Consider the following 26,899-nt stretch of genomic DNA (forward strand, 5'->3'; position numbering starts at 1 on the left):
GGTTACTAAGTGCAGGGCCGCGATTATTAACCCGATGTTTACCCTGGTTACCGTTGTAAATGTTAAAAAAAAATTACAATACATACTTACATTCACGCTGTATGGTCATGTCCCTCGCCTTCAGCTTCCAGCACTGACTCAGCGCCGGGCGTAAAGTACAACGGTGATGTCAACGCTGTGCTTTACTACCGGACGGCGCTCACCAGTCAGTGCGGGAAGCCGAAGGCGAGGGACTTGACCATACAGCGGGAATGTATGTACTGTTTGTTTTTTTAACATTGACAACGGTAACCATGGTAAACATCACGTTACTAAGAGTGGCCCTGCACTTATTAACCCAATGTTTCCCTTGTTTCTTGTGACGACATCGCTGAATCGGCGTTACACATGCTGTGTGTAACGCCGATTCAGCGATGTCAGCGGGAGATTCAGCAACCAAAAAAAGTGCTGTACTTTCCCCAGCGACCAATGATCTCCCAGCATGGGCCTGATCGCTGGACGCTGTCACACAACAATTTAGTTAACGATATCGTTGCTACGTCACAAAAAGCAACGATATCGTTAACAATATAGTTATGTGTGACGGTAATGTATTGGGTATTCTAGCATTTGCATGTCCCCGTCGCATATTGCCCAGCAACGTAGTATATTGACCAGCGGCGTCATTTATTGCCAAGCCAAAGAGACACGTAGTACATACACAAATTTAAGAAACCAAAAATTTAATTATTTGTATTAAAAATTTTATTATTTTTTATTACAATACTTTTTTAATGTTGATGAGGCATAGGGGATTAATGACCGGGTGCCAGGAGGATGCCTGCAGGGGAGAAGGCATAGGGGATTACTTGTGGAGCATCTAAAACACAAGTCTCATTTATTTCAACTACAACACTACAAATTTTGGTAGTAAGTGTCCATCTCACTGTAGTGGTGCGTGGCCATAGGAGGTCCTTGTGATAAGTCACCAAAAGAAGGGGGTGCAGGTGGTGTCCGGAACTGAGAATTATGTGGCCCAGGTCTGCGGACAGGAGTGCTGTGCATGGGCTCCTGTTGGTGTCCCCAATAAAAATGGGCACTGGGCTGACGGACGTCAATGCTCAATGTTGATGTGTCGCATAGTTTTCCTGCGGCTGCCGCGTTCATAACGTCAAACATTATTCTCTCCGCGTGAGATCTTTGGGTATCATCCAGTCTGTTTAAACGTTCCTCAACCAAGGATGCGAATGGGGAGAGTTTGGTTGTGACGTGCTTGGACAAGATGCTGTTGGCCACTGCCAGGAGATCCACAGGTGTGGCTGCTGTTGATTTTCTTTTTCTAGATGGGCGCAGTGGACATGTCTGCTCCTCGACAGACGGGCTACTGGAGGACTGAGGGGACTGGACATTGTTCGCTTCCGTTGTTTCCCGCTGTTGCAGAGGCACCTGCAATTACATGAAAAAGAAAAATTTAAAATAAATAACATACAAACGACTCTGCCACACAGCCCTAGAGAGCCCACACCTCCCCAAACACCTCTATGCCCATTGGAACCTATGAGGAACAGTTACCTGGGTTAAAAAACAAAGGGGTTAAAGAGCTGTGCTGAACTACATTGGCCGGCAATACTGTACGAATGTGCGGAAGACACAATGTTAATTACGGACACAGGAAGTGGCAGCTGTTATCATCAGGGGGATTAAACATGAACAACGTGACTCACTATTACTGGAAGCCATGCAGTCTCATAAACATACAAGACACACGGCATGCTACAAGAAGGGAAGCTTGGGGCTACTTACATGGTCGTCAGGAGACTCAGGCAGGATATCTTCGGGCGATGGCTCACAAAGGCTAGTCACAGTCTGGCACGGGCGAGGGATCTCTTGGTCTCTAGTGAATGCCATCAGGTCGTAATACCACAGCCTGGGCACATAGACTTCCTCAGTTCCGGCCCCAGACTTCTTAGAATTTTCCACTTTGTTGACCTCTTTTTTGAAAACTGTGCGGAGAGCCTGGATCTTTTTCCTCACAATGTTTTCATCCACGGTCTCTGTGGGATGATACTCCCTGTAGACGGCCACCAGCTTCTCATACGCTTCTCTCTTCATGTAACGGTTGCTATAATCCTTAGATTTTATCTTCCACAAACAGGGCAGGGAGCGGTACATCTCTATGAGTGCCCGAACACAGTCCTGCTCATTTGTAGACATCTTTAAAAAATAAAAAAATAAAAGTTAAGAAACAGCAAAAATTAAAAGTTTGATGAGCCGTATGCCGTTCCTATTGTTATCAGTCATTTTTTGTATGGGATGGTCCGTGGGACTATTTCCACCATTTAGGGGATGGGATGGGGGCCGTTTGTGTGTTTCCCCATAGCCACCATTTGGGGATGGGATGAGGGCTATTTTTATCCATTTTGAGCGTTGAAAAATTTGTAAATTCTATTGGCTGCTATTTTGTCAATGGCCAATTTCATGTTGGTGAAACACACCATACTACAAAATCGTTTGCATTACCACTTAAAATGGAAATACTACGACGCTAAAGCGTCTTTGGTTATAAACGTGAAAGCTCTAAAAAAAAATCACTGCTGAGATGTAGTATACATCTATTTCTAGACACATAAATTAGTATTGCTGCATGGCAAATGAATACAGCACAAGGATATACTCACCGTAGATGTACTAATTGAGAACGCTGCAGAGTTGAAGATCTACAAACAGGTCGCTCAAAAGTTACAGCCAAGACGCCCACGAGTTGATGGAGAAGGAACACGATGGATTTCGAACCAAGACGCACACGAGATGCTCGTGGATGGCAGAGTACGCACAAGTGATTGAAAAGTTGTAAAGTCGCGGTTTATATTTCGGAACGCAGGTACACATGACCCCGATGTGACCGATCAGCGTTCTCAGTGAGACGTAACAACAAAGCCATTTGAAATATATAACGTTATGGCGTCACCTTTTGTAATGTAATAATGTGATTTAAAGGGGTCTTCTTTTGTAATAGTGATGCATTGTAAATACGCCCTTACGTAAAGTTCACACCTACCTCCTAGGCTGTCGTGACAGTTGGCGTCACCTTTTGTAATGTAATGTAAAGGTACCTTCACACTGAGCGACGCTGCAGCGATATAGACAACGATACGACCAAAAGGCGATCGCTGGAGCGTCGCTGTTCAGATCGCTGTAGAGACGTCAAACACACCAACGTTCGAACGATGCCGGAGCGATACAGTGACGTAACAGCGACTCACGGATCGTTGTCGCTGGTTGCTTGCTTCACGTCAAACAGCAGTGGTGTAAACGATCCGATGAATTGGCAGCGTAGTCAGATAGGTGTCACCCAGGTGGGTGACACCCAGATAGGTGTCACCCAGGATGTGACGTCCCGGCGTCTCAGAATATAAACCGCGACTCTACAGCGATTGATTCACATTGTTCGAGAGCTGCGTATGCATGTTTTTCCTGCATTTCTAGCGTCCTGTCCGGAACGATCCTTCTCCAGCTACGATCCTCTTCTACCGTGAACGTTCTGTTCGGAACGCCGTACTCCACTGCCGGCGTCTTCATCGGTTCTTTTATTGCTCATCAACGGTATGTTCAATTTTTTTTTTTTTTGTATAGTAATGGCTATGTAGTAATGCTAGACGCAATGCTTATCTAAGTATATGGTATAGTAATGTATAAAACATATCTGGCAGCTATCTTGTGCATCTGGTAAGCGGACACACAAGATGGAGGCACTTTCGGATGCAGTTTGCAAACTATTTGGCGCTGTGTAGCATTTTTTGCGCAAACTATATGGTAAGGCCAACCAACTCTTTTGTGTCTACCTTGGCTTAGCTGTTCCTGGCCTGCTCCGCAAGTAAATAAAAACAGCTCACAACTGGTAAACTAATTTTTTTTTTTTCACAAACTGACCTTATTTTTTTTTGATCAAGAGACAATCACTGTCACGCTATCTATATTCATCAAGTACGGTGTCAGAAAAAATGAATTCATGATAAACATATACAGGCTCCTGAATTCACTATTTCTGACACCTGGCAGGTGAGCATAGATATGTACCGTGTGACAACCATTGTCCCCTCAATTTGTGTGATTATGGAGATGCATGTAATATTTTTGGCCCACCTCATATCTGTATACTACAGACACACCAAGCTGCAGTCTTTTCATTTTTAACTACTGGAGATATTATGTGGGCCAAAAAGTGTGTGTGGCGACGTTTCTTGGCGCACGGTGTGTTGCCGGCGGCTATAGACACAATAAACCAAACATAATTGTGTCAAATCAAACTTTTTTTTATGTTGTTAACTGAAAAATAACAAGTAACAGAACAATATCCCAAACAATGAAAGAAAAAAAAAAAAAATCAGAACCTCCCACGCCTCAAGAGGTGTCGCAGCGTGCGGCCATGTTGCTGTACTTGTTGCAGCATGAGCGCTGCTGTCCGCTCCAGGCGGTCTTGCTTGGCCAGCAGCTCTCTCACGGTGTCCGGTTCTGTGATAGAAGAGGTTGGAGAATGGACAGTGATTAAGCTGCAACGGTGGCATGTGTTTACATAACCAGCAATTTTACGGTACCGTCAAAAATAACGATTTTTGTAACGATATCTTTGATTTCTGTGAAGTTGCAACGATATTGTTAACGCAATCGTTCTGTGTGACAGCGACCCAGCGACCACACAGTGACTTACCAACGATCATGACCAGGTCGTATAGCTGGTAATGATCGTTAGTAAATCGTTTATTGTAAAATGGTACTTTTAACTACACACTCAATTTTGTACTGCCCCAGAGGGCATTTTTTAGGTTCAATGTTTTAGGGTCCGTTTAGTCGTTGTCAAATGTGACATCCCACCGATAACCCCCTCCCACTTTCTCAATACTTACGGAAAAGGGACGCCTGTTGCTCATCCGCGGAGCTGCTGACCACCCATCCCCTGGCTCGGGCCACAGCTCCTGCTGCTGAAAGGAAGCAAATACATATCTGGTTAACAATTGAACTCACTGTGGTGAAGCGCTCGCTGGTTTTGTCACTTACGAATGCTTGTCGCTGGAGAGAATGACGCCGACCCGGGGGAGGAAGATGGGTGTTGAAAGGGCGGGGTTGTGGCCTGCGGTGGGGTTACTGCACCTGTAATGTACACAATATTTAACCTCCCTACTAATGGCCCGTATGGCGTCATTAAATTCTAAAAAAGGGTGGTTAACTTACGTGACGACACTGGCTGTGGGCTTCCGCTGCTAGCCGCTGTACTGCTGGCTGCAGTGGGTGCTGTCTTCTGCCGGCGGCGTCTCTCTACACCCCAAAAAAAGACACGCAAGGTTTAGACACCAGAAGTACAGAGCTGTAGACTTAAATAAAAAATTAAGTAGGCGCCATCGCAATTGCCAGACATGAGGGGTAATTTACGTGACGGCCCTGGCTGTGGGCGTACGCTGCTGGCCGCTGTAGTCCTCTGCTGGCGTTGTCTCTCTATACACAAAAAATAAAGAAACACAATGTTTACACACCAAAGTACAGAGCTTCCGACACCCCCACAAATAACAAACCTAGGCCAGTGGCATAAAGGAATAAAATTTAAATTTAACTCCCCAAATCGAGGTACATATATAGAAGGTGGGAAGCGCCACACGGCAGTGCGAGTGTCCCTATTCCCCCCTCCCGATACTGTGTGTCTCCCAATTACACTATACTGTTACTTGCCTTGCCTGGTCTCTGCCCGCAACGTTGCCAGATAAAGTGGCTGTTTGTACCGGAGGTCGGCCCACTTTTTGCGCAGCTGCAGCGCACTGCGCCGGATGCCGAACCTCCGCTCCATCTTCTGGGCAATGTGGCGCAACACCTCATTCTTGTGTAGATTTGGGTGTGCTGGGCGACTCTCCCGGCCCTCATAGTCCATGGCATCCATTTTTTTTACAAAAAAGCGGACCTCTGTCTGCCCCAAAGGAGGACATCGCTGTCTCGCCGCCATTTTAGCAAGAGAGACGCTGTATGGCACCACCCAGCCACGCCCAGAGGAGGTCCTTCATTCTACCGTTCTGGCGCGCAATTCGCAACGCTATAGCGTCTCCATTTATGCACACCGTCGCGGGTGTGACGTCGGCTCCAGAAGTCACTATTTGGCGTTCCCGTTATAAATCAGCAGCGCTCATCGTCCTGTTTGTTTCAGTGGATGGTACATTTAATGGAGGGTATCTATGGGGTATGGCTGTTGTGTTAACGTTGCTTACAATTAGCCATGTATATCTCTGTGTATGTATATATATGTGTGTGTATGTATGTGTATATATATATATATATATATATATATATAGTACCTTACATCCTATGTTAACATTTTTGTCAAATGGTGCAGCATCGGTGACGCAACGGAGAATGCATTACAGTATTGGATGTCTTGTGTAAGTTTTGAAAATGATATGTAGTAATTTTTTTTTTTCTTTTTTCCTTTCTCAGGTTGCCATGTCTCATTCGGATGTACCTGTGATTGTTGCGGCCGCGTTATTGGTAGAAGCTCACAACCAGCTGGAGGTTCAAGCGCGAAACAATCGTGTAAAGCGTCAGCGCCGCATGTGGACCAAACAGTGGCTGCAGAAGAGGAATCAATTGTCCCATATGGGCCTTATAAGGGAACTGCAGGATAACAACCCGCATGATTTTCGTAACTACCTGAGAATGTCGGAGGACTCATTTAATGTCCTACTTGCAGCTGTAGAACCTTATATCAGGCGGCAAAATACACAGATGAGAGCAGCTGTCCCTGTGGATGAGAGGCTGGCTGTCACGCTGCGTTTCCTGGCGACTGGCAGGTCTATGCAAGACTTGCATTACAGCGCAGCTATATCCCGATCCCTACTCAGCGTCATCATCCCAGAGACATGCAAAGCTATTGTCTCAGTTTTACACCGCAGTTACATGCCTTTCCCACAGACCCCGGATGACTGGAAAGAGATTTCAAGGGGATTTGAGGAGCAATGGCAGTTCCCTAATTGCGGTGGGGCCTTGGATGGCAAACATGTACGCATCACCCAACCACCACACTCTGGCTCCTTTTATTATAACTATAAGGGATATTTCAGCATAATTCTCATGGCCCTCGTAAATGCCAACTATGATTTCATAAGTGTGTCTGTTGGGATTAACGGGAGAGTATCCGATGGAGGAGTTTTGGAGCACACAGATTTTGGGGAACGCTTGAAAAATAATAAACTTGCCTTGCCGCCCAACAGTGACACAACAGAAAACATGAACTTTGTCTTTGTCGGAGATGAGGCTTTCCCACTGCATCCCAACCTTTTGAAGCCCTTCTCCCAGAAGACTCTGACACCGGAACGACGAATCTTTAATTACAGACTTTCAAGAGCTAGACGCGTTGTGGAAAATGCATTCGGAATTATGGCAAACCGATTTCGGGTTTTCCACACAGCACTAAACATGAAACTAACGTCTATTGACTCTGTGGTGCTTGCTTGTTGTGTCCTCCACAACTTTCTACGTCGCCGTGATGCCACTGCATACAGCCCTCCACAGTATGTAGACTCTGTGGACCAGGGTAACGGAGATGTAACCCAGGGCGAATGGCGTCTAGACGCGCACAGGGTTTGTGGTTTGGAAAGTCTGGGTTCTGGAAGGTACTGTGATGATGCAACGAATAGCAGGGACAAATACTCTGACTTTTTCAATGGGCCAGGGGCTGTCCCATGGCAGTATCAACAGCTGTAACGTAACTGTTGGCATAACTTTTACCATGTATTATGGATGATATTGTTGGGGGGTTCAAGTGCTCTTGTGTAAAAGTGCTCATTTTTAACAATTTTTGGATGACCCATGATACTCCTTTTTCTGTAATAAATGTGAACATAACGATATATCTATTTGTTATTTCTTATTATTTTACATACATACCAATACATACCAATAAACATATATATCTATGAACATACTCTACTTCTGTATCAATCATATGAAACCTGTGAGTCTGCAGCATCCTATGCACTAGTGATTTCCTGATGTGTGTGTGTATATATATTAGTAGATGTTCACCATATTCTAAAGGTACCTTCACACTCATCGACTCTGCAGCGATACCGACAATGACGTCATTCGCTGTTTGGTCGCTGGAGAGCTGTCACACAGACAGCTCTCCAGCGAGCACCGATCCAGAAGTCCACGGGTAACCAGGGTAAACATCGGGTTACTAAGTGCAGGGCCGCGATTATTAACCCGATGTTTACCCTGGTTACCGTTGTAAATGTTAAAAAAAAATTACAATACATACTTACATTCACGCTGTATGGTCATATCCCTCGCCTTCAGCTTCCAGCACTGACTCAGCGCCGGGCGTAAAGTACAACGGTGATGTCAACGCTGTGCTTTACTACCGGACGGCGCTCACCAGTCAGTGCGGGAAGCCGAAGGCGAGGGACTTGACCATACAGCGGGAATGTATGTACTGTTTGTTTTTTTAACATTGACAACGGTAACCATGGTAAACATCACGTTACTAAGAGTGGCCCTGCACTTATTAACCCAATGTTTCCCTTGTTTCTTGTGACGACATCGCTGAATCGGCGTTACACATGCTGTGTGTAACGCCGATTCAGCGATGTCAGCGGGAGATTCAGCAACCAAAAAAAGTGCTGTACTTTCCCCAGCGACCAATGATCTCCCAGCATGGGCCTGATCGCTGGACGCTGTCATACAACAATTTAGTTAACGATATCGTTGCTACGTCACAAAAAGCAACGATATCGTTAACAATATAGTTATGTGTGACGGTAATGTATTGGGTATTCTAGCATTTGCATGTCCCCGTCGCATATTGCCCAGCAACGTAGTATATTGACCAGCGGCGTCATTTATTGCCAAGCCAAAGAGACACGTAGTACATACACAAATTTAAGAAACCAAAAATTTAATTATTTGTATTAAAAATTTTATTATTTTTTATTACAATACTTTTTTAATGTTGATGAGGCATAGGGGATTAATGACCGGGTGCCAGGAGGATGCCTGCAGGGGAGAAGGCATAGGGGATTACTTGTGGAGCATCTAAAACACAAGTCTCATTTATTTCAACTACAACACTACAAATTTTGGTAGTAAGTGTCCATCTCACTGTAGTGGTGCGTGGCCATAGGAGGTCCTTGTGATAAGTCACCAAAAGAAGGGGGTGCAGGTGGTGTCCGGAACTGAGAATTATGTGGCCCAGGTCTGCGGACAGGAGTGCTGTGCATGGGCTCCTGTTGGTGTCCCCAATAAAAATGGGCACTGGGCTGACGGACGTCAATGCTCAATGTTGATGTGTCGCATAGTTTTCCTGCGGCTGCCGCGTTCATAACGTCAAACATTATTCTCTCCGCGTGAGATCTTTGGGTATCATCCAGTCTGTTTAAACGTTCCTCAACCAAGGATGCGAATGGGGAGAGTTTGGTTGTGACGTGCTTGGACAAGATGCTGTTGGCCACTGCCAGGAGATCCACAGGTGTGGCTGCTGTTGATTTTCTTTTTCTAGATGGGCGCAGTGGACATGTCTGCTCCTCGACAGACGGGCTACTGGAGGACTGAGGGGACTGGACATTGTTCGCTTCCGTTGTTTCCCGCTGTTGCAGAGGCACCTGCAATTACATGAAAAAGAAAAATTTAAAATAAATAACATACAAACGACTCTGCCACACAGCCCTAGAGAGCCCACACCTCCCCAAACACCTCTATGCCCATTGGAACCTATGAGGAACAGTTACCTGGGTTAAAAAACAAAGGGGTTAAAGAGCTGTGCTGAACTACATTGGCCGGCAATACTGTACGAATGTGCGGAAGACACAATGTTAATTACGGACACAGGAAGTGGCAGCTGTTATCATCAGGGGGATTAAACATGAACAACGTGACTCACTATTACTGGAAGCCATGCAGTCTCATAAACATACAAGACACACGGCATGCTACAAGAAGGGAAGCTTGGGGCTACTTACATGGTCGTCAGGAGACTCAGGCAGGATATCTTCGGGCGATGGCTCACAAAGGCTAGTCACAGTCTGGCACGGGCGAGGGATCTCTTGGTCTCTAGTGAATGCCATCAGGTCGTAATACCACAGCCTGGGCACATAGACTTCCTCAGTTCCGGCCCCAGACTTCTTAGAATTTTCCACTTTGTTGACCTCTTTTTTGAAAACTGTGCGGAGAGCCTGGATCTTTTTCCTCACAATGTTTTCATCCACGGTCTCTGTGGGATGATACTCCCTGTAGACGGCCACCAGCTTCTCATACGCTTCTCTCTTCATGTAACGGTTGCTATAATCCTTAGATTTTATCTTCCACAAACAGGGCAGGGAGCGGTACATCTCTATGAGTGCCCGAACACAGTCCTGCTCATTTGTAGACATCTTTAAAAAATAAAAAAATAAAAGTTAAGAAACAGCAAAAATTAAAAGTTTGCTGAGCCGTATGCCGTTCCTATTGTTATCAGTCATTTTTTGTATGGGATGGTCCGTGGGACTATTTCCACCATTTAGGGGATGGGATGGGGGCCGTTTGTGTGTTTCTCCATAGCCACCATTTGGGGATGGGATGAGGGCTATTTTTATCCATTTTGAGCGTTGAAAAATTTGTAAATTCTATTGGCTGCTATTTTGTCAATGGCCAATTTCATGTTGGTGAAACACACCATACTACAAAATCGTTTGCATTACCACTTAAAATGGAAATACTACGACGCTAAAGCGTCTTTGGTTATAAACGTGAAAGCTCTAAAAAAAAATCACTGCTGAGATGTAGTATACATCTATTTCTAGACACATAAATTAGTATTGCTGCATGGCAAATGAATACAGCACAAGGATATACTCACCGTAGATGTACTAATTGAGAACGCTGCAGAGTTGAAGATCTACAAACAGGTCGCTCAAAAGTTACAGCCAAGACGCCCACGAGTTGATGGAGAAGGAACACGATGGATTTCGAACCAAGACGCACACGAGATGCTCGTGGATGGCAGAGTACGCACAAGTGATTGAAAAGTTGTAAAGTCGCGGTTTATATTTCGGAACGCAGGTACACATGACCCCGATGTGACCTATCAGCGTTCTCAGTGAGACGTAACAACAAAGCCATTTGAAATATATAACGTTATGGCGTCACCCTTTGTAATGTAATAATGTGATTTAAAGGGGTCTTCTTTTGTAATAGTGATGCATTGTAAATACGCCCTTACGTAAAGTTCACACCTACCTCCTAGGCTGTCGTGACAGTTGGCGTCACCTTTTGTAATGTAATGTAAAGGGGTGCCTTTTTTAATGTAATAATGTGATGTAGGCATCACCTTTTGTCTTTGGAATGCATTTGGGAGTATGGTGATAATTACATTACTATAATAATGTTCACACCACCTCCCAGGCCATTATGACAGATGGCGTCTCCTTTTGTAATTTGTAATATATTGGGATCTTCGAAATAATTGCGTATCTATCTACGAGCGACATTGCTAAATTTAAAGGCGTCTCCTTTTGTAATGCATAACGCCTACCTGGCCACAACAAGACGCTGCGACGGCCCCTTTCATCGTTGCTGGCGTCGTTGCTTTTCATGTCAAACACAACGATTCAGGCTGATCTAACGACCAAATAAAGTTCTGAACTTTCGGCAACGACTAGCGATGTCACAGCGGGATCCGGATCGCTGCTGCGTGTCAAACACAACGATATCGTTATCCAGGACGCTGCAACGTCATAGATCGTTGTCGTTCTCGTTGCAATATTGCTCAGTGTGAAGGCACCTTTAGTCATCTGTGCTTTCTAACCATGCAAGAGGTTAAATCGGGAAATCAGGGCAGTCTGTCACACAGTTGTGTGAAAATGTGTTTGCCCGCTTCCTGGTTTCCTATTCTTTTGCATGTTTGTCACACCTATATGTTCCAGATCACCAAACAGATTTAAATATTAGACAAAGTTATTTTAAGTTATTTAAATATTAGACATTCTAACACAAGTAAACACAAAATGCAGTTTTTAAATGAAGGTCTTTATTATTAAGGGAAACCTACAGCGCCCTGTGTGAAAAAGTGATTGCATCACCTCCCTCCCACCTCTTAAGCATAAATTAACTGTGGTTTATCACATCTTTGGGAAGCTCAGTTCAAATTCCCTAGCCACACCCAGGCCTGATTACTGCCACGCCTGTTCTCAAGAAATCACTTAACTAGGACCTGCCTGACAAAGTGAAGTAGAACAAAAGTTAGACAACATGCCACGAGCCAAAGAAATTCTAGAACAAAGTAATTGAGATGTCAGTCTGGAAAATGGTATAGAGTCATTTCTTTGGGACTCCAGCGAACCACAGAAAGAGCCATTATCCACAAATGACAAAAACATAGAATAGTGGTGAACTTTACTAGGAGTAGCCGTCCGACCAAAATTACCCCAAGAGTGCAGCGATGACTCATCCAAGAGGTCACAAAAGACCCCACAACATCTGAAGCAATGCAGGCTTCATTTGCCTCAGTTAATGTCAGTGTTCATGACTCAACCTTAAGACAGAGACTGAGCAAAAATGGCCGGGATGGCAGAGTTCCAGAACGAAAACCACTACTGAACAATAATAACAATTAAGGCTTATCTCAATTTTGCCAAAAAACATCTTGATGACCTGTATTGCCAAGTTTTTAACACTAAGGTTCGGATACGGCTTTAAAGAAGGCTACTGCTTGCGATATAACGCAATTTTATTTCAAAATACAAAATTAAAGGAATAATATGATTGAATAGTATGATTGCATACACATTTGTATATTTTAAGATATAAAGTACATATAAGGATTAAATTCATATAATGATTAAGTACATATACTCACATCATCCATCACCAAGGGGCTTTTAAACATCATCCATCTTGAAAATCAGAGAAGCAACACCAAGACAGAGCACCCCTGGGAGATTCATAACACTGCACGGGGCATCCCCACTAATGCAGGTATCACAACACTGTACATGTACAGGTACTCCAGTTTATGCTTCTGTCTTAGTCATGTTTCTCTGGCCTTATATAGTGATTTGCAATATGTGTAATTTTGGTTTCACCCTGCCCTTCAAGTGGCCAGCTTTCAAGATAGGATGAGACCAAGCTATCAGTCATACATCAGACAATGGGCCATAAACCCATAGATACATAAAAAGCCCACAAAGGTTAGATAAAACCACCGTAGACAGAGGTTAAGGTACCGTCACATTTAGCGACACTGCAGCGATACCGACAACGATGCCGATCGCTGCAGCGTCGCTGTGTGGTCGCTGGAGAGCTGTTACACAGACAGCTCTCCAGCGACCACCGATCCCGAAGTCCCTGGGTAACCAGGGTAAACATCGGGTTACTAAGCGCAGGGCTGCGCTTAGTAACCCGATGTTTACCCTGGTTACCAGTGTAAATGTAAAAAAACAAAAACAGTACATACTTATATTCCTGTCGCGTCCCCCGGCTTTCTGCTTCCCTGCACTGTGTAAGTGCTGGCCGTAAAAGCAGAGCGGTGACGTCACCGCTGTAATTGCTTTACGGCTGGCCGGCGCTGACACAGGATGCAGGAGGAGTGCAGGGAAGCAGAACGCCACAGACACCGGAATGTAAGTATGTAGTGTTTTTTTTTTTTTTTTACATTTACACTGGTAACCAGGGTAAACAACGGGTTACTAAGCGCGGCCCTGCGCTTAGTAACCCGATATTTACCCTGGTTACCAGTGAAGACATTGCTGGATCGGCGTCACACACGCCGATTCAGCGATGTCTGCGGGAGATCCAGCGACGAAATAAAGTTCTGGACTTTCTGCTCCGACCAACGATGTCACAGCAGGATCCTGATCGCTGCTGCGTGTCAAAAACAACGATATCGCTAGCGATATCGTTGTGAAGTTGGTCAGTGTGACAGTACCTTTAAATAAACCTTGTTTTACAATAACAAACAGAAACTTAAAACGGTTTGTGAACTGAAAGGTCTTCAGACAATAAATAAACAGTTCTCAAGATTGTGTCACAATGAGCATTGTCTGTCTGTAAATGTATGACAAGAAATGCTGCTCTGCATGCATTCTGTATATTTCAATATGGACTCAAAATGGCCAATTTTATATTCACATTACATGACCCTTAAGACTTTTGGGAGAATACTCTGTGGATTGAAAAGTCAAAAGTTGAACTTTAGGCAGGTGTATGTCCCATTAAATCTGGCATAGTAGTAGGGCTAGTTTCACATTTGCGTTTTTTTGGGTGCGTTTTTGCGGTAAAAAACGCAAAAAAACGCATGGTCAAAAAACGCATGTAAACGCGTGCAAACGCTGCGTTTTTTTGACGCATGCGTTTTTGCATGTGGTGAAAAAAACGCGGCGTTTTGACGCGTTTACATGCGTTTTTCATGCGTTTGCGTTTTTTAAACGCATGCTGAGAAATGTGTGACAGCTGCCAATCATCAAAATACAGTAAAAAACCCACTATAAACAGAAATAGTTAGGGTTAGGGGTAGGGTTAGGCAGGGCCGCCATCAGGGCATTACAGCCCTTACTGTTGTATGGGGCCCGGAGATCAGGAGGAAAGAGGAGGGCCCGGAAATGCTGGCTGCTCGAGCCCCGCCCCCCTTTGCTTCAGCTGAGCAGCTCACCGAGAACCAGAGGAAAGGGGGCCAGTCACCGTCACCCATCACTTATTAACAGTAAGGCTTCTTTACTTTTCACAACTGTGTGCACGGTGCAGCATCTCCCATCTGTCTTCTTCCTCCTGCTCCTCCTCCCGGCTCGTCCTGTCTGGCACCTGCTAGATGCCTTCTTGTCCCTGCACTGCACACACTTCCAGCCTGTGCAGGACAAACAGGGTCTGCACACTCGTGGCTGGAGGGAAGCTGTGTGCAGGACCTCAATCTCCCCCTGAACAGGAGGTAAAGAACGGCCTGAATGTGTCCGATTGTTTAGGAGAGTAAAGACAGGAGGCAGGGGCTGCAGTCAGAGACTAGAAGCAGTGATTTACTGACTGTGACCCCGGAGCTTTGTGCTATCTGGTTGGTGTAGGATTCTCATCCACACACAGCACCGACCAGAGAGCTCAGAGCTCAGGAACACAGTCACTAAATCACTAGCTGTATTCTCTGACAGGCTGCCTCATGTCATTGATACTGAGCCCTGAGCCCATCCCCCAGTGAAGACTTTATTCACATAAACTGTACCTGTTGCATTTAACACACAGGTACAATGCATAGACACATAATACATAAATGTATAGTATATCACCAGGGCATTACTGACATGAGGGAGCATCGCCGCAGGAGCACGACCAGGTAAGAGGAAAGATTTTTTTATTTTTATTGAAAGCGGCAAGCCTGGGGCAGAATGGGAGACACGGGGGAACAATGGAGACACACGGGGAAAGTACGGAGACACAGGGGGAAGTACGGAGACACAGGGGGAAGTACGGAGACACAGGGGGAAGTACGGAGACACGGGGGAAGTACGGAGACACGGGAGAAGTACGGAGACACGGGAGAAGTATGGAGACACGGGAGAAGTATGGAGACACGGGGGAAGTATGGAGACACGGGGGAAGTATGGAGACACGGGAGAAGTATGGAGACACGGGAGAAGTACGGAGACACGGGAGAAGTACGGAGACACGGAAGAAGTACGGAGACACGGGGGAAGTACGGAGACACGGGGGAAGTACGGAGACACAGGGGGAAGTACGGAGACACAGGGGGAAGTACGGAGACACAGGGGGAAGTATGGAGACACGGGGGAAGTATGGAGACACAGGGGGAAGTATGGAGACACGGGGAAATATGGAGACACGGGGAAATATGGAGACACGGGGGGGGAACAACGGAGACAGGGGGAAGTATGGCGACACGGGGAAGTATGGAGACACAGGGGGAAGTATGGAGACACGGGGGAAGTATGGAGACACCGGGGAAGTATGGAGACACAGGGGGAAGTATGGAGACACAGGGGGAAGTATGGAGACACAGGGGGAAGTATGGAGACACCGGGGAAGTATGGAGACACGGGGAAGTATGGAGACACAGGGGGAAGTATGGAGACACAGGGGGAAGTATGGAGACACGAGGAAGTACGGAGACACAGGGGGAAGAATGGAGACACGGGGAAATATGGAGACACAGGGGGAAGTATGGAGACACGGGGAAATATGGAGACACGGGGGGGAACAACGGAGACAGGGGGAAGTATGGCGACACGGGGAAGTATGGAGACACAGGGGGAAGTATGGAGACAGGGGGAAGTACGGAGACACAGGGGGAAGTACGGAGACACAGGGGGAAGTATGGAGACACGGGGAAGTATGGAGACACAGGGGGAAGTATGGAGACACAGGGGGAAGTATGGAGACACGGGGAAGTATGGAGACACGGGGAAGTATGGAGACACGGGGAAGTATGGAGACACGGGGAAGTATGGAGACAGGGGGAAGTATGGAAACGCAGGGAAGTATGGAGGCACAGGGGGCAGAATGGAGACACAGAAGTATGGAGACACAGGGAAGTATGGAGACATGGGGGAAGAATGGAGACAGCGAAGTATGCAGACACAGGGAGGTATGGAGACACGGGAAGTATGGAGACACAGGAGGAAGTATGGAGACACAGGGGGCAGGATGGGAGACACGGGGGCAGGATGGGAGACACAGGGGGCAGGATGGGAGACACAGGGGGCAGGATGGGAGACACAGGGGGCAGGATGGGAGACATGGGGCAGGTTGGGAGACATGGGGCAGGATGGAGACAGATGGGGCAGGATGGAAACATGGGGCAGGATGGAAACATGGGGCAGGTTGGAGACAGATGTGGCAGGATCATGGGGCAGGATGGAGACAGATGGGGCAGGATGGAGACAGATGTGGCAGGATCATGGGGCATGATCATGAGGCAGGATGGGGCAGGTCCAAGGGGCAGGATGGAGACAGATGGGGCAGGATGGAGACAGATGGGGCAGGATGGAGACACATGGTGCAGGATCATGGGGCAGGATGGAGACACATGGGGCAGGATCATGGGCAGGATGGATATGATAAAGACAGATGGGGCAGGATCACGGGACAGATAGGGCAGGATCATGGGACAGATGGGGCAGGATCACAGGACAGATGGGGCAGGATCACGGGGCAGGATCACGGGACAGATGGGGTAGGATTGGACATCACATGGGGGCAGAATGGATACTCATGAGGGCAGGATTGGAGAACATATGGCTGGAAACAGGAATGAGATACATGGGGGTCACAATGGGGGATATTATTACCATAAGGGCTAATTAAGGGATATTATTATTGCAATGATGTATTTATTTTATTTTTTAAGGATACTGCTTTAAATGCGGGAGGCGGTACTGTTACTGTGCAGAGCGACACTATATCGCCTTTTTTCTTCATCTGGTGTAGTTTAGAAGTTGAGAAAAAATTAAGTAATGTGTTCTACAAGTGGTGCTCTAGCTAACTGTGTTATTTCCTGCAGAGACGAGCCCTGGCTGGAAGTGATGGCGGTCTGTGCTGGATGAAGATGAAAAGAAAAGATGAAGGACTTCACCTAGTGACGTCACTGGTGAGTGAGTGTTTTACCTGTAGACTGGCACTCTACACTGAATACCTGAATACTATATACAGCAGTCCTGAGTACAATTTCACCAGTGATCACTGTATTACCTTTACACTGATACTATATATAGAGCTCCTGTGTATAATGTCATTGATCACAGTATAACCTGTACAATATATACAGTTCTCGTGTGTATAATGTCACTGTTGATCACTGTATTACCTGTACACTAATACTGTATACAGACCTCCTGTGTATAATGTAATCTGGATCACTGTATTACCCGTACACTATACATTGTATACTGCGCTGCTGTGTATAATGTCACCGGTGAACACTGAATTACCTGTACACTGACCCTATATACAGAGCTCCTGTGTATAATGTCACCGATAATCACTGTATTACCTCTACACAGACACTGCATACTAAGTACAGATCTACTGTGTATAATAACACGTATGGTGAGATTAGTATTGTGTTTTTTTTTATTAATGATCAGTATTGTAGTGTTCAGTCACTATGTGGTGGTAATATGTTGTCCGGCCATGGTGCGGCGGTATTTGTTTCTTGCTTGTGCTATTTGGTCACTATGTGGTGGTAATATGTGATCTGGACATGGCGTGTTGGTATTTTTTCCTTGTATGTAGTATTATAGGTCTCTATGTGGTGGTAATATGGTGTCTGATCATGGTGAGGTAGTATTTGTCCCTTGTATGTGAGATTATTGGTCATTTTAAGAATTGAAAAATAAATAAAAATATACCTAGATTGTATTGCTTATTTTAACAAATGATTAATAGGTTGCAGTAGAGTAGGGCCCGACCAAAAGAGTCTACCTTGTCGTGGTGGCGGCTTAAAAAATTGTTTGGCAAAACAAAAGCTGCCGGCTATATGTGTGATCTGGTGATGGGAACTGTTGTGTGATTGGTGAGAATTGGAGTTTTTCCAAAAGAGTGGTGGAGCTGTGGCCAGTTTGAGGGGTGGAGGCGGGGCTGGGGTGGAGCCTGGGCGGAGTCTCGGGGGGGGGGGGGGGGGCTGAAAATTTTGCCAGCATGGGGCCTCAAAATTCCTAGTGGCAGCCCTGGGGTTAGGGGTAGGGTTAGGGGTAGGATCCCTTAGGGTTAGGGGTAGGGTTAGGGGTAGGATCCCTTAGGGTTAAGATCCCTTTATCACCTTTATGTTGGTGGGTGGCATATCAGTGTGTTTTCTGTTTTTTTAATAAAAAATGCATGCGTTTTTAACGCAAAAAATGCATGCACAAAAAAACGCATGCGTCCCCATTGACTCCAATGTATTTTTTGACCCAAAAAAAACCGCATGAAAACGCATGCGTTTTTTTTGGTCCAAAAAACGCCTCTCAAAAATACTACAAGTTGCATTTCTGAAAATGAACGCATGCAGAAAAAAAACGCATGCGTTTCAAAACGCGACCAAACGCGTACAAACAAAAACGCATGCGTTTTCAATGTTAAATATAGGGAAAAAAAACGCATGCGTTTTTTTGAAAAAAATGCTGCAGACAAAAACGCAAGTGTGAAACCACCCTAACAGTATATCAGAAAAGGAGCATCATACCAACAGTAAAATATGATGGCGGTAGTGTGATGGTCTGGGGCTGTTTTTCTGCTTCATGAGTTGGAACACTTACTGTAGTGAATGGAACCATAAATTCTGCTGTCTACCAAAAAATCCTGAAGGAGAATGTCCGACCATCTATTCATGACCTCACGCTGAAGCGCACTTGGGTTATGCAGCAGGACAGTGATCCAAAACACAGCAGCAAGTCCACCTCTGAATGGCTTAAAGGGAAAGTCACCTCATTTTTCGCATATAAGCTGTGGCCACCTGTTGTGAATTCCGCTCTTGGGCTCCCTCCGGTGGTTGTAAGTGGCACTTTTGTGAGTTCTGCTCTTGGGATCCCTCTTGTGGTTTCAAGTGGTATGGCTGCTCCTTGGAGTTAGCTGTCATCAGCTGCCTCCACTTATTTTCTCTTCTGCTCGGCTACTTAGGTCTGGCTGTTCCTTCAGCTAGTGCCACTTGTAAATGGTTCCTGGTTGGATTCACATCTCTTTGGATGTCCCTGTTTTCCTGACCAGTTCAGCAAAGCTAAGTTCTTACTTGCTCTGTTCTGTTCACAAATTGTGGACTTATCCGTTCAGTGCTTTCTATGTTTGTCCAGCTTATCAGTATGAATTAATTCTGTCTTGCTGGAAGCTCTGGGAAGCAGATTTACCCTTCACACCTTTAGTCAGGTGTGGAGATTTTTAGTAAACTCTGCGTGGATTTTTGTAGTGTTTTATACTGACCGCACAGTATTCCATCCTGTCCTATCTATCAAGCTAGACTGGCCTCCTGTGCTCATCCTGGTTTCATTCTGTGTATGTCTTTTCCCTCTCCACTCACAGTCATTATTTGTGGGGGGCTAATCTATCCTTTGGGGATTTTCTCTGAGGCAAGATAGTTTTCCTGCTTCTGTCTTTAGGGGTAGTTAGCTCTTAGGCTATGCCTAGGGAGAGTTAGGAGCATTCCACGGCTGCTTCTAGTGTTGTGTTGAGCTTAAGGACTGCGGTCAGTACAGTTACCACTTCCTTCAGAGCTCGTTCCATGTTGCTCCTAGACCACAGCATCATAACAGCCACCGCCTTTAGGGGCTTATCTACAGCATTCTGTAATGCTGTAGATAAGCCCCAATGTAACCTGAAAGATAAGAAAAACAAGTTAGATTATACTCACCCAGGGGCGGTCCGGGTCCGATGGGCATTGCAGGTCCGGCGCCTCCCATCTTCATATGATGTCGTCATCCTCCTTGCTTCATGTTGCGGCTCTTGCGCAGGCGTGTACTGATGTGCTCTGTTGGGGGCAGAGTAAAGTACTGCAGTGCACAAGTGCTGGGCCTCTCTGAGTTTTTTCAGCGCCTGTGCACTGCAGTACTTCGATCTGTCCTCAACAGGGCAGAGAATTACGCCTGCGCATGAGCCGCAACCCAAGCAAGGAAGAGGACGTCATCGCATGAAGATGGGAGGCTCTGGACCCGGACCGCCCCTGGGTGAGTATAATTTAACTTGTTTTTCTCATCTTTCAGGATACATAGGGGGCTTATCTACAGCATTACAGAATGCTGTCGATAAGCCCCTAATGGCGGAAGCTGCAGATTATATGCGAAAAATGAGGCGACAGATTCCCTTTAAGAAAAACCAAATTAAGATTTTGGAGTGGCCTAGTCAAAGTCCTGACTTTAACCTTCGTCCGGCTGAGTAGGTACAATTGTAACTATTCCGTTTTAAAATTGCAATAATTTTTTTTTCGAAAAGCCGTAGAGGGCTGAAATTTCGTGACATCTCTGCAGTTTTGGTCCAGAATATATTGGCCAAATTTCAATAAAATATATATGAAGGTACAATTGTACCTCTGCAGCCTGTAAATGTTGTAAAGTTATGCGGCCTGACGAAGGTTAAATCCAACAGATGCTGTGGCATGACCTTAAAAAGATGTTCCATGCTCGGAAACCATCCAATGTGGCTGTATTACAACAATTCTGCAAGGATGAGTGGGCCAAAATTCCTCCAGAGCATTGTAAAAGACTCATTGCCAGTTATTGCAAAAGCTTGATTGCAGTTGTTGCTGCTTACGGTGGTCCAGCCAGCTATCTAATAGCTGAATGATAGGGAAATCAGTTTTTCACACAGGGCCCTGTAGTTTGGATTTATTTATCCCTTAATGATAAAGGCCTTCATTTAAAAGCTGCATCTTGTGTTTACTTGTGTTATCTTCAGGGCTGGTGTTAGGGGCAGGCAGACTAGACAGCTGCCTAGGACTCCCAGTGGACCCCAGCCAGTGGCGTGCTGCAAATAGCGGTATTCCACACGGAAGCTATGGAGCCCGTGAGTCAGGGGAGCCAGCGCTAGCGCCGCTTCCCCTGTGCGCTGCATTCGACTGTATCAGTATCATAGATGCCGATACAGTTGAAAGCAACAATGGAGGATGGACAACACATCTTCATCTGACACAGCGGGTGCCCGATAACATCATTTCTTCGTGCACCATGCTGTGTGCCGGGCAGTCCAGCTGCTAAGATGCTCTGCAGAGTCTGGAGCAGACGGGGAATGAGACTGCATTATATTCTATGACAGGAGTGTGAGGGCTGCATTATACTATATGGGGGCTACATTATATGAGGGTGATTGCATTATAGTCTATGACGGGAGTAGAGAGGGCTGCATTACGCTATATGGGGGCAGAATTATATTCTATAGCGGGAGTTGGGGGGCTGCATTATACTATATGAGGGGGTTGCATTATACTCCATGGGATGTTACATTATACTCCATCGAGGACTATGGGGTGCATTATACTATATGGCGGCTGCATTCTACTGTATCGAGGACTATGGTGAGTGCATTATTCAATATTGAGAACCATGGGGCGTGCATTATACTTTACGGAGGACTATGGGGTGTGCGTTGTTCAATATGGAGGACTATGAGAACTGCATTATACTATATGGAGGACTATGAGGTGTGCATTACACTATATGGAGGACTATGGGGTGTATTATACTGAACAAGCAAAATGCTGCCTATTTATCAAGTGATTGGATTGGTTATGCCGGAACAAAAATCATTGTTCTTAGCAGCACATCGCTTGGTGAAAACTGAAGATATGCTGCTGATAATAGGATTCGGTATGGGGACAAATTGATCTACTAGTGATTATTCTGTCCCCACCATTGTTCCTCAGTTGGTGTAAAGAAGCCCTGAAACAAGCATCGTACGGCTTCAATATTGTCTATCACACTCGTTTAGCAGCCTGAACTCAGCGCATCTAAATACAGCCGAAATGTTTGTGTGATGGTGCAATATGTGAGCATTTGCTGCTCCATTTTAAACTTTTGCCAAGGGACCCACTTTGCCTAAAATTGGCCCTGGTTATCTTTGTTTAACCCCTTACCGACATCGGGTGTACATTTACGCCGATGTCGGTCTCCCTCGTTTTGATGTGGGCTCCGGAGGTGAGCCCACCTCTTTCTGGGGACATGTCAGCTGTTTTGAACAGCTAACATGTGCCCGCAATAGCCGCGGGTGGAATCACGATCCACCCACGGCTACTAACCAGTTAAATGTCACTGTCAAACTCTGACAGTGGCATTTAAATTGCACTTCTGGCCATTGGGCCAGAAATACACAAACCGGTGACCCCGGTCACAAGATCGCAGATTACCGGTGTGTTGACATGACAACCTGAGGTCTCCTGGAGAACTCTATGGTTGTCAGTGCCGGCTTGCTGTGAGCGCCATCCAGTGGTCGGCGCTCATAGCAAGTCAGTAAATCTGCTTTAGGCCGGGATCACACATGGGAGAAATATGCAATACATGCAGCCGCACGCTCCGCTCCTGAGTGACGGCGGCAATGCCGGGTATTAACATGCGAGACTCGGCCGTATTTCTCTTATGTGTGATCCCGGCCTTATTGAGGCAATCTGAAAATTGCCTCTATGTAGCAGAGCCGATCGGGCTATGGCAGCTTCTAGTCTCCTATGGAGACTATTGAAGCATGCCAAAAGTAAAAAAAAAAAAAAAAGTTTTTAAAAATATAAAAGTTCAAATCACCCCCCTTAGCCCCATTCAAAATAAAACAAAAATAAAATCAAACATACATATATTTGTTATTGCATTCAGAATTGCCAGATCAATAAAAAAAGGATTAACCTGATCGCTAAACGGCGTAGCGAGAAAAAAAAATCAAAACGCTAAAATTACATTTTTTTGGTCGCCGTGACAATACATTAAAATGCAATAACGGCCAATCAAAAGATTGTATCTGCATCAAAATAGTATCATTAAAAACGTCAGCTCGGCATGCAAAAAATAAGCCCTCACCCAACCCGAGATCACGAAAAATGGAGACGCTACGGGTATCGGAAAATCGCGCTTTTTTTTTGTCTTTTTAAACAAAGTTTGGATTTTTTTTTTCACCACTTAGATAAAAAAAAAAAATAGACATGTTTGGTGTCTATGTACTCGAAATGACCTGGAGAATCATAGAGGCAGGTTAAGGTACCGTCACACTTAGCGACGCTGCAGCGATACCGACAACGATCCGGATCGCTGCAGCGTCGCTGTTTGGTCGCTGGAGAGCTGTCACACAGACAGCTCTCCAGCGACCAACGATCCCGAGGTCCCCGGTAACCAGGGTAAACATCGGGTAACTAAGCGCAGGGCCGCGCTTAGTAACCCGATGTTTACCCTGGTTACCAGCTTAAAAAAACAAACAGTACATACTTACATTCAGCTGTCTGTCCCTTGCCGTCTGGTTCCTGCACTGACTGCTGGCCGTAAAGTGAAAGTGAAAGCAGAGCACAGCAGTGAGTCACACAGCGGTGACTCACCGCTGTGGCTGTGCTCTGCTTTCACTTTACGGCCAGCAGTCAGTGCAGGAACCAGACGGCAAGGGACAGACAGCTGAATGTAAGTATGTACTGTTTGTTTTTTTACGCTGGTAACCAGGGTAAACATCGGGTTACTAAGCGCGGCCCTGCGCTTAGTTACCCGATGTTTACCCTGGTTACCAGTGAAGACATCGCTGAATCGGTGTCACACACGCCGATTCAGCGATGTCTACGGGGAGTCCAGCGACGAAATAAAGTTCTGGACTTTCTTCCCCGACCAGCGATCTCCCAGCAGGGGCCTGATCGCTGCTGCCTGTCACACTGGACGATATCGCTAGCGAGGACGCTGCAACGTCACGGATCGCTAGCGATATCGTCTAGTGTGACAGTACCTTTAGTCTTAGCATTTAGTGAACCTAGCAAAAAAGCCAAACAAAAAACAAGTGTGGGATTGCACTTTTCTTGCAATTTCACCACACATAGACTTTTTTTTCCCGTTTTGTAGTACATGACATGGTAAAACCCAAAAAACAATGGTGTCGTTCAAAAGTACAACTCGTCCCGCAAAAAACAAGCCCTCACATGGCGATATTGATGGAAAAAAAAAAAACAACTTATGGCTCTGGGAAGAAGGGAAGCGAAAAACGAACATGCAAAACTGAAAAAGCTCTGGGGATTAAGCGGTTGATATTTAAATTTGTTTGATCTGAAACATATAAGTATGACAAACATGCAAAAGAATATGAAATCAGGAAAGGGCAAACATTTTCACACAACCGTACATCTCACACACTGAGAAACTTGTTCTAAACTATGGTGGGGCGTGTGCTTTTCTGCTTATGATTGGTCAGCATGATACAGGGAAAAGTACACATCCTCAGTGAAAACTGTCTGAGCACACCCACTCGGACTTCAAAATGAAAGCAGTCTAAAGAGGAGCCAAACTTATTAGGCAGTATGAGCCATTTTGTCAAATCTGGTGCTTTTTAAAGGGGTAGTCCAGGCTTGGAAAAAAAGTCCGCAGTTACTCTATATGTGAGTGTGCACGCTGTCGTGATCCTCCGGTGTGAGAGGGCAGACACGTGACAGCATGCGTGCGATTTGCATACTTTCATCCATGTACTGACTACACTCGTCAAAATTCTGTCATTTCTCCTCTATTGAGAGAAGCCAACTGGATAGAGAACACGGGACATATATGCATATTGCACATCTGTGGTCACTGGGATTACCAGGGAATTGTGCCGCACGCTGTGACATAGAATCATTGTAGACATTTGTGCCAAGCCCAGACAAACCCTTTGTATAGGCCAAATCTAAACAGTAAAAAGCAACTCCGCCGCCCTGCAAAAAAGAGGGTCGGATTGACTTTGACCCATGTCTAGATGGGAGAAAATGTTTGGATAGTAAATAGACATGAATCAGCAAGGCTTAAAAAACAGCAGCACTGTGGGCACAGATCCTTCATCACAGTGCCCGCTGTACGGGGGACAAAACTGCAGCACACACAGCATCTGACGGGTCTTGCCACAATATTTATTTTTTGTTGGATTAGTATCTACTACAGATCTTAGGATCACACTGTTGTCCCATCTGAAGAAAGTGGAAAGTCAACATTGTCCAGCATTCAGTGTGAGCTAGCCAGACACTGGACTCTGCCATCTCAGGCTGCCCCTTAATGGACTCAGTGGGGGTTCCAGTAGTGGACCCCTAAAAGATCAGCAAGTTGTTGCCTATACTCTGGATATTATTTTGGTACCAACCCTTTAAGAATGATTTAACAAACGTCGGATGCATAGATTTCCATGTTTGGAGCGTTTGGCTGGATTGACAACCGTAACTTTGGTTCATTTTTGCACAAGCACTGAGGCTGGAGACCCCAACCCTGTAGATTTAAAGTTCAGGGGTCACGCCAGGATTGGCATCTCATTTGAAACTATATCTCCCACTTGCCATCTCTTCCTGAATGTCCTGGAGATGGCCTGTGATTGGCTGCAGCGGTCAGGTGAATTCTCAGCTGTTTTCTGATGACGCTCAATGACAGGTCACAACAGTCCGACAGCTAAGAGAACAATGACATCACTGCTTTCTCGGATGCAGGCGATAAGGTAGAGTGTATTATTTCACATATACCTTCCTCAGGGGTAAGGTTTGTTTGCCTGGACAACCCCTTTAATCGCCGCTCATCTCCTGATTGCCGGCAGTGAGAAAGGACTTATCGTGCCCAGATCCACAGGCTTGTGACGTCACTTCATCAAAGAGGCTAGTGCGCACAAAGGGTTAAACTTCCTGCCAGCCATACAGCACATAACGCATGGAGAAGACGCAGGGCACAGATGGCAACATGCGAGAACAGTGACTGAGGGGCACCGAGTACCTAGCGGGTGACTCCTCAGACACAGCAGGATGAAGAACGACACCAGCAGCAGGCACAACACTGGAGCGCGGCTCCCGGCCGCCATGTCTCGGAAGCAGGAACCACCTGTGTGTCCGAGGTCACACGTGACCGGAAACCGCTCTAGTTCTGCGGTAGTTGGTGCTGTGAGCGCTGCTTGTGTACTGGACCCACAATGCACCTGTCATGCAATAGCCGCAATGCACCTTGTCGTCTTGTAGTGCACGCGCTGTAAGCCCACAATGCACCTCACCGGCCGGCAGTATTGCGATCTCTCTGTGTATAGGTGTACGGCCCCACAATGCACCTCACCGGCCGGCAGTATGGTGATGTGTCTGTGTATAGGTGTACGGTACCCACAATGCACCTTGTCCTGCAGCAGGGCACCCACGCACAGGTGTGCGGCACCCACAGCGCACCTTGCCTTGCAGCAGCGCACCCACGCACAGGTGTGCGGCACCCACAGCGCACCTTGCCTTGCAGCAGCGCACCCACGCACAGGTGTGCGGCACCCACAGCGCACCTTGCCTTGCAGCAGCGCACCCACG

The 26,899-nt window shown here is 46.1% G+C and overlaps 4 protein-coding genes across 5 annotated transcripts in view; 1 reads left to right on the forward strand and 3 right to left on the reverse strand.

Annotated features, from left to right (window-relative positions):
- UBXN8 (UBX domain protein 8) overlaps positions 1–26,556 on the reverse strand; it is a 65,908-nt gene extending 39,352 nt beyond the window's left edge. Inside the window, exon 1 of one of the 2 annotated variants that reach the window (XM_069742285.1) lies at positions 26,334–26,556. In XM_069742285.1, coding sequence (XP_069598386.1) covers positions 26,334–26,418 — 85 coding nt within the window. In that variant the 5' untranslated portion in view covers positions 26,419–26,556. The remainder of the gene's footprint in view (positions 1–26,333) is intronic. The other variant, XM_069742291.1, reaches the window with a different exon arrangement.
- LOC138651768 (uncharacterized) lies at positions 746–3,082 on the reverse strand. Its single transcript, XM_069742245.1, has 3 exons — positions 2,658–3,082; positions 1,783–2,193; positions 746–1,425 (listed from the first exon to the last, which is right to left on the reverse strand). Exons 2-3 carry the CDS (start codon positions 2,191–2,193, stop codon positions 895–897), a joined length of 942 nt encoding a protein of 313 aa, XP_069598346.1. The 5' UTR covers positions 2,658–3,082; the 3' UTR covers positions 746–894.
- LOC138651769 (uncharacterized) lies at positions 3,446–7,865 on the forward strand. Its single transcript, XM_069742261.1, has 2 exons — positions 3,446–3,582; positions 6,454–7,865. The coding sequence occupies exon 2, from the start codon at positions 6,460–6,462 to the stop codon at positions 7,717–7,719; it is 1,260 nt and encodes a 419-aa protein (XP_069598362.1). The 5' UTR covers positions 3,446–3,582; positions 6,454–6,459; the 3' UTR covers positions 7,720–7,865.
- LOC138651774 (uncharacterized) lies at positions 8,935–11,140 on the reverse strand. The gene is made up of 3 exons (XM_069742273.1): positions 10,847–11,140; positions 9,972–10,382; positions 8,935–9,614 (listed from the first exon to the last, which is right to left on the reverse strand). The coding sequence occupies exons 2-3, from the start codon at positions 10,380–10,382 to the stop codon at positions 9,084–9,086; spliced, it is 942 nt and encodes a 313-aa protein (XP_069598374.1). The 5' UTR covers positions 10,847–11,140; the 3' UTR covers positions 8,935–9,083.
- Positions 26,557–26,899: the final 343 nt, after the last annotated feature.

The sequence above is a fragment of the Ranitomeya imitator genome, chromosome 1, assembly GCF_032444005.1.
Source record: "Ranitomeya imitator isolate aRanImi1 chromosome 1, aRanImi1.pri, whole genome shotgun sequence".
Lineage (NCBI taxonomy): Eukaryota > Metazoa > Chordata > Amphibia > Anura > Dendrobatidae > Ranitomeya > Ranitomeya imitator.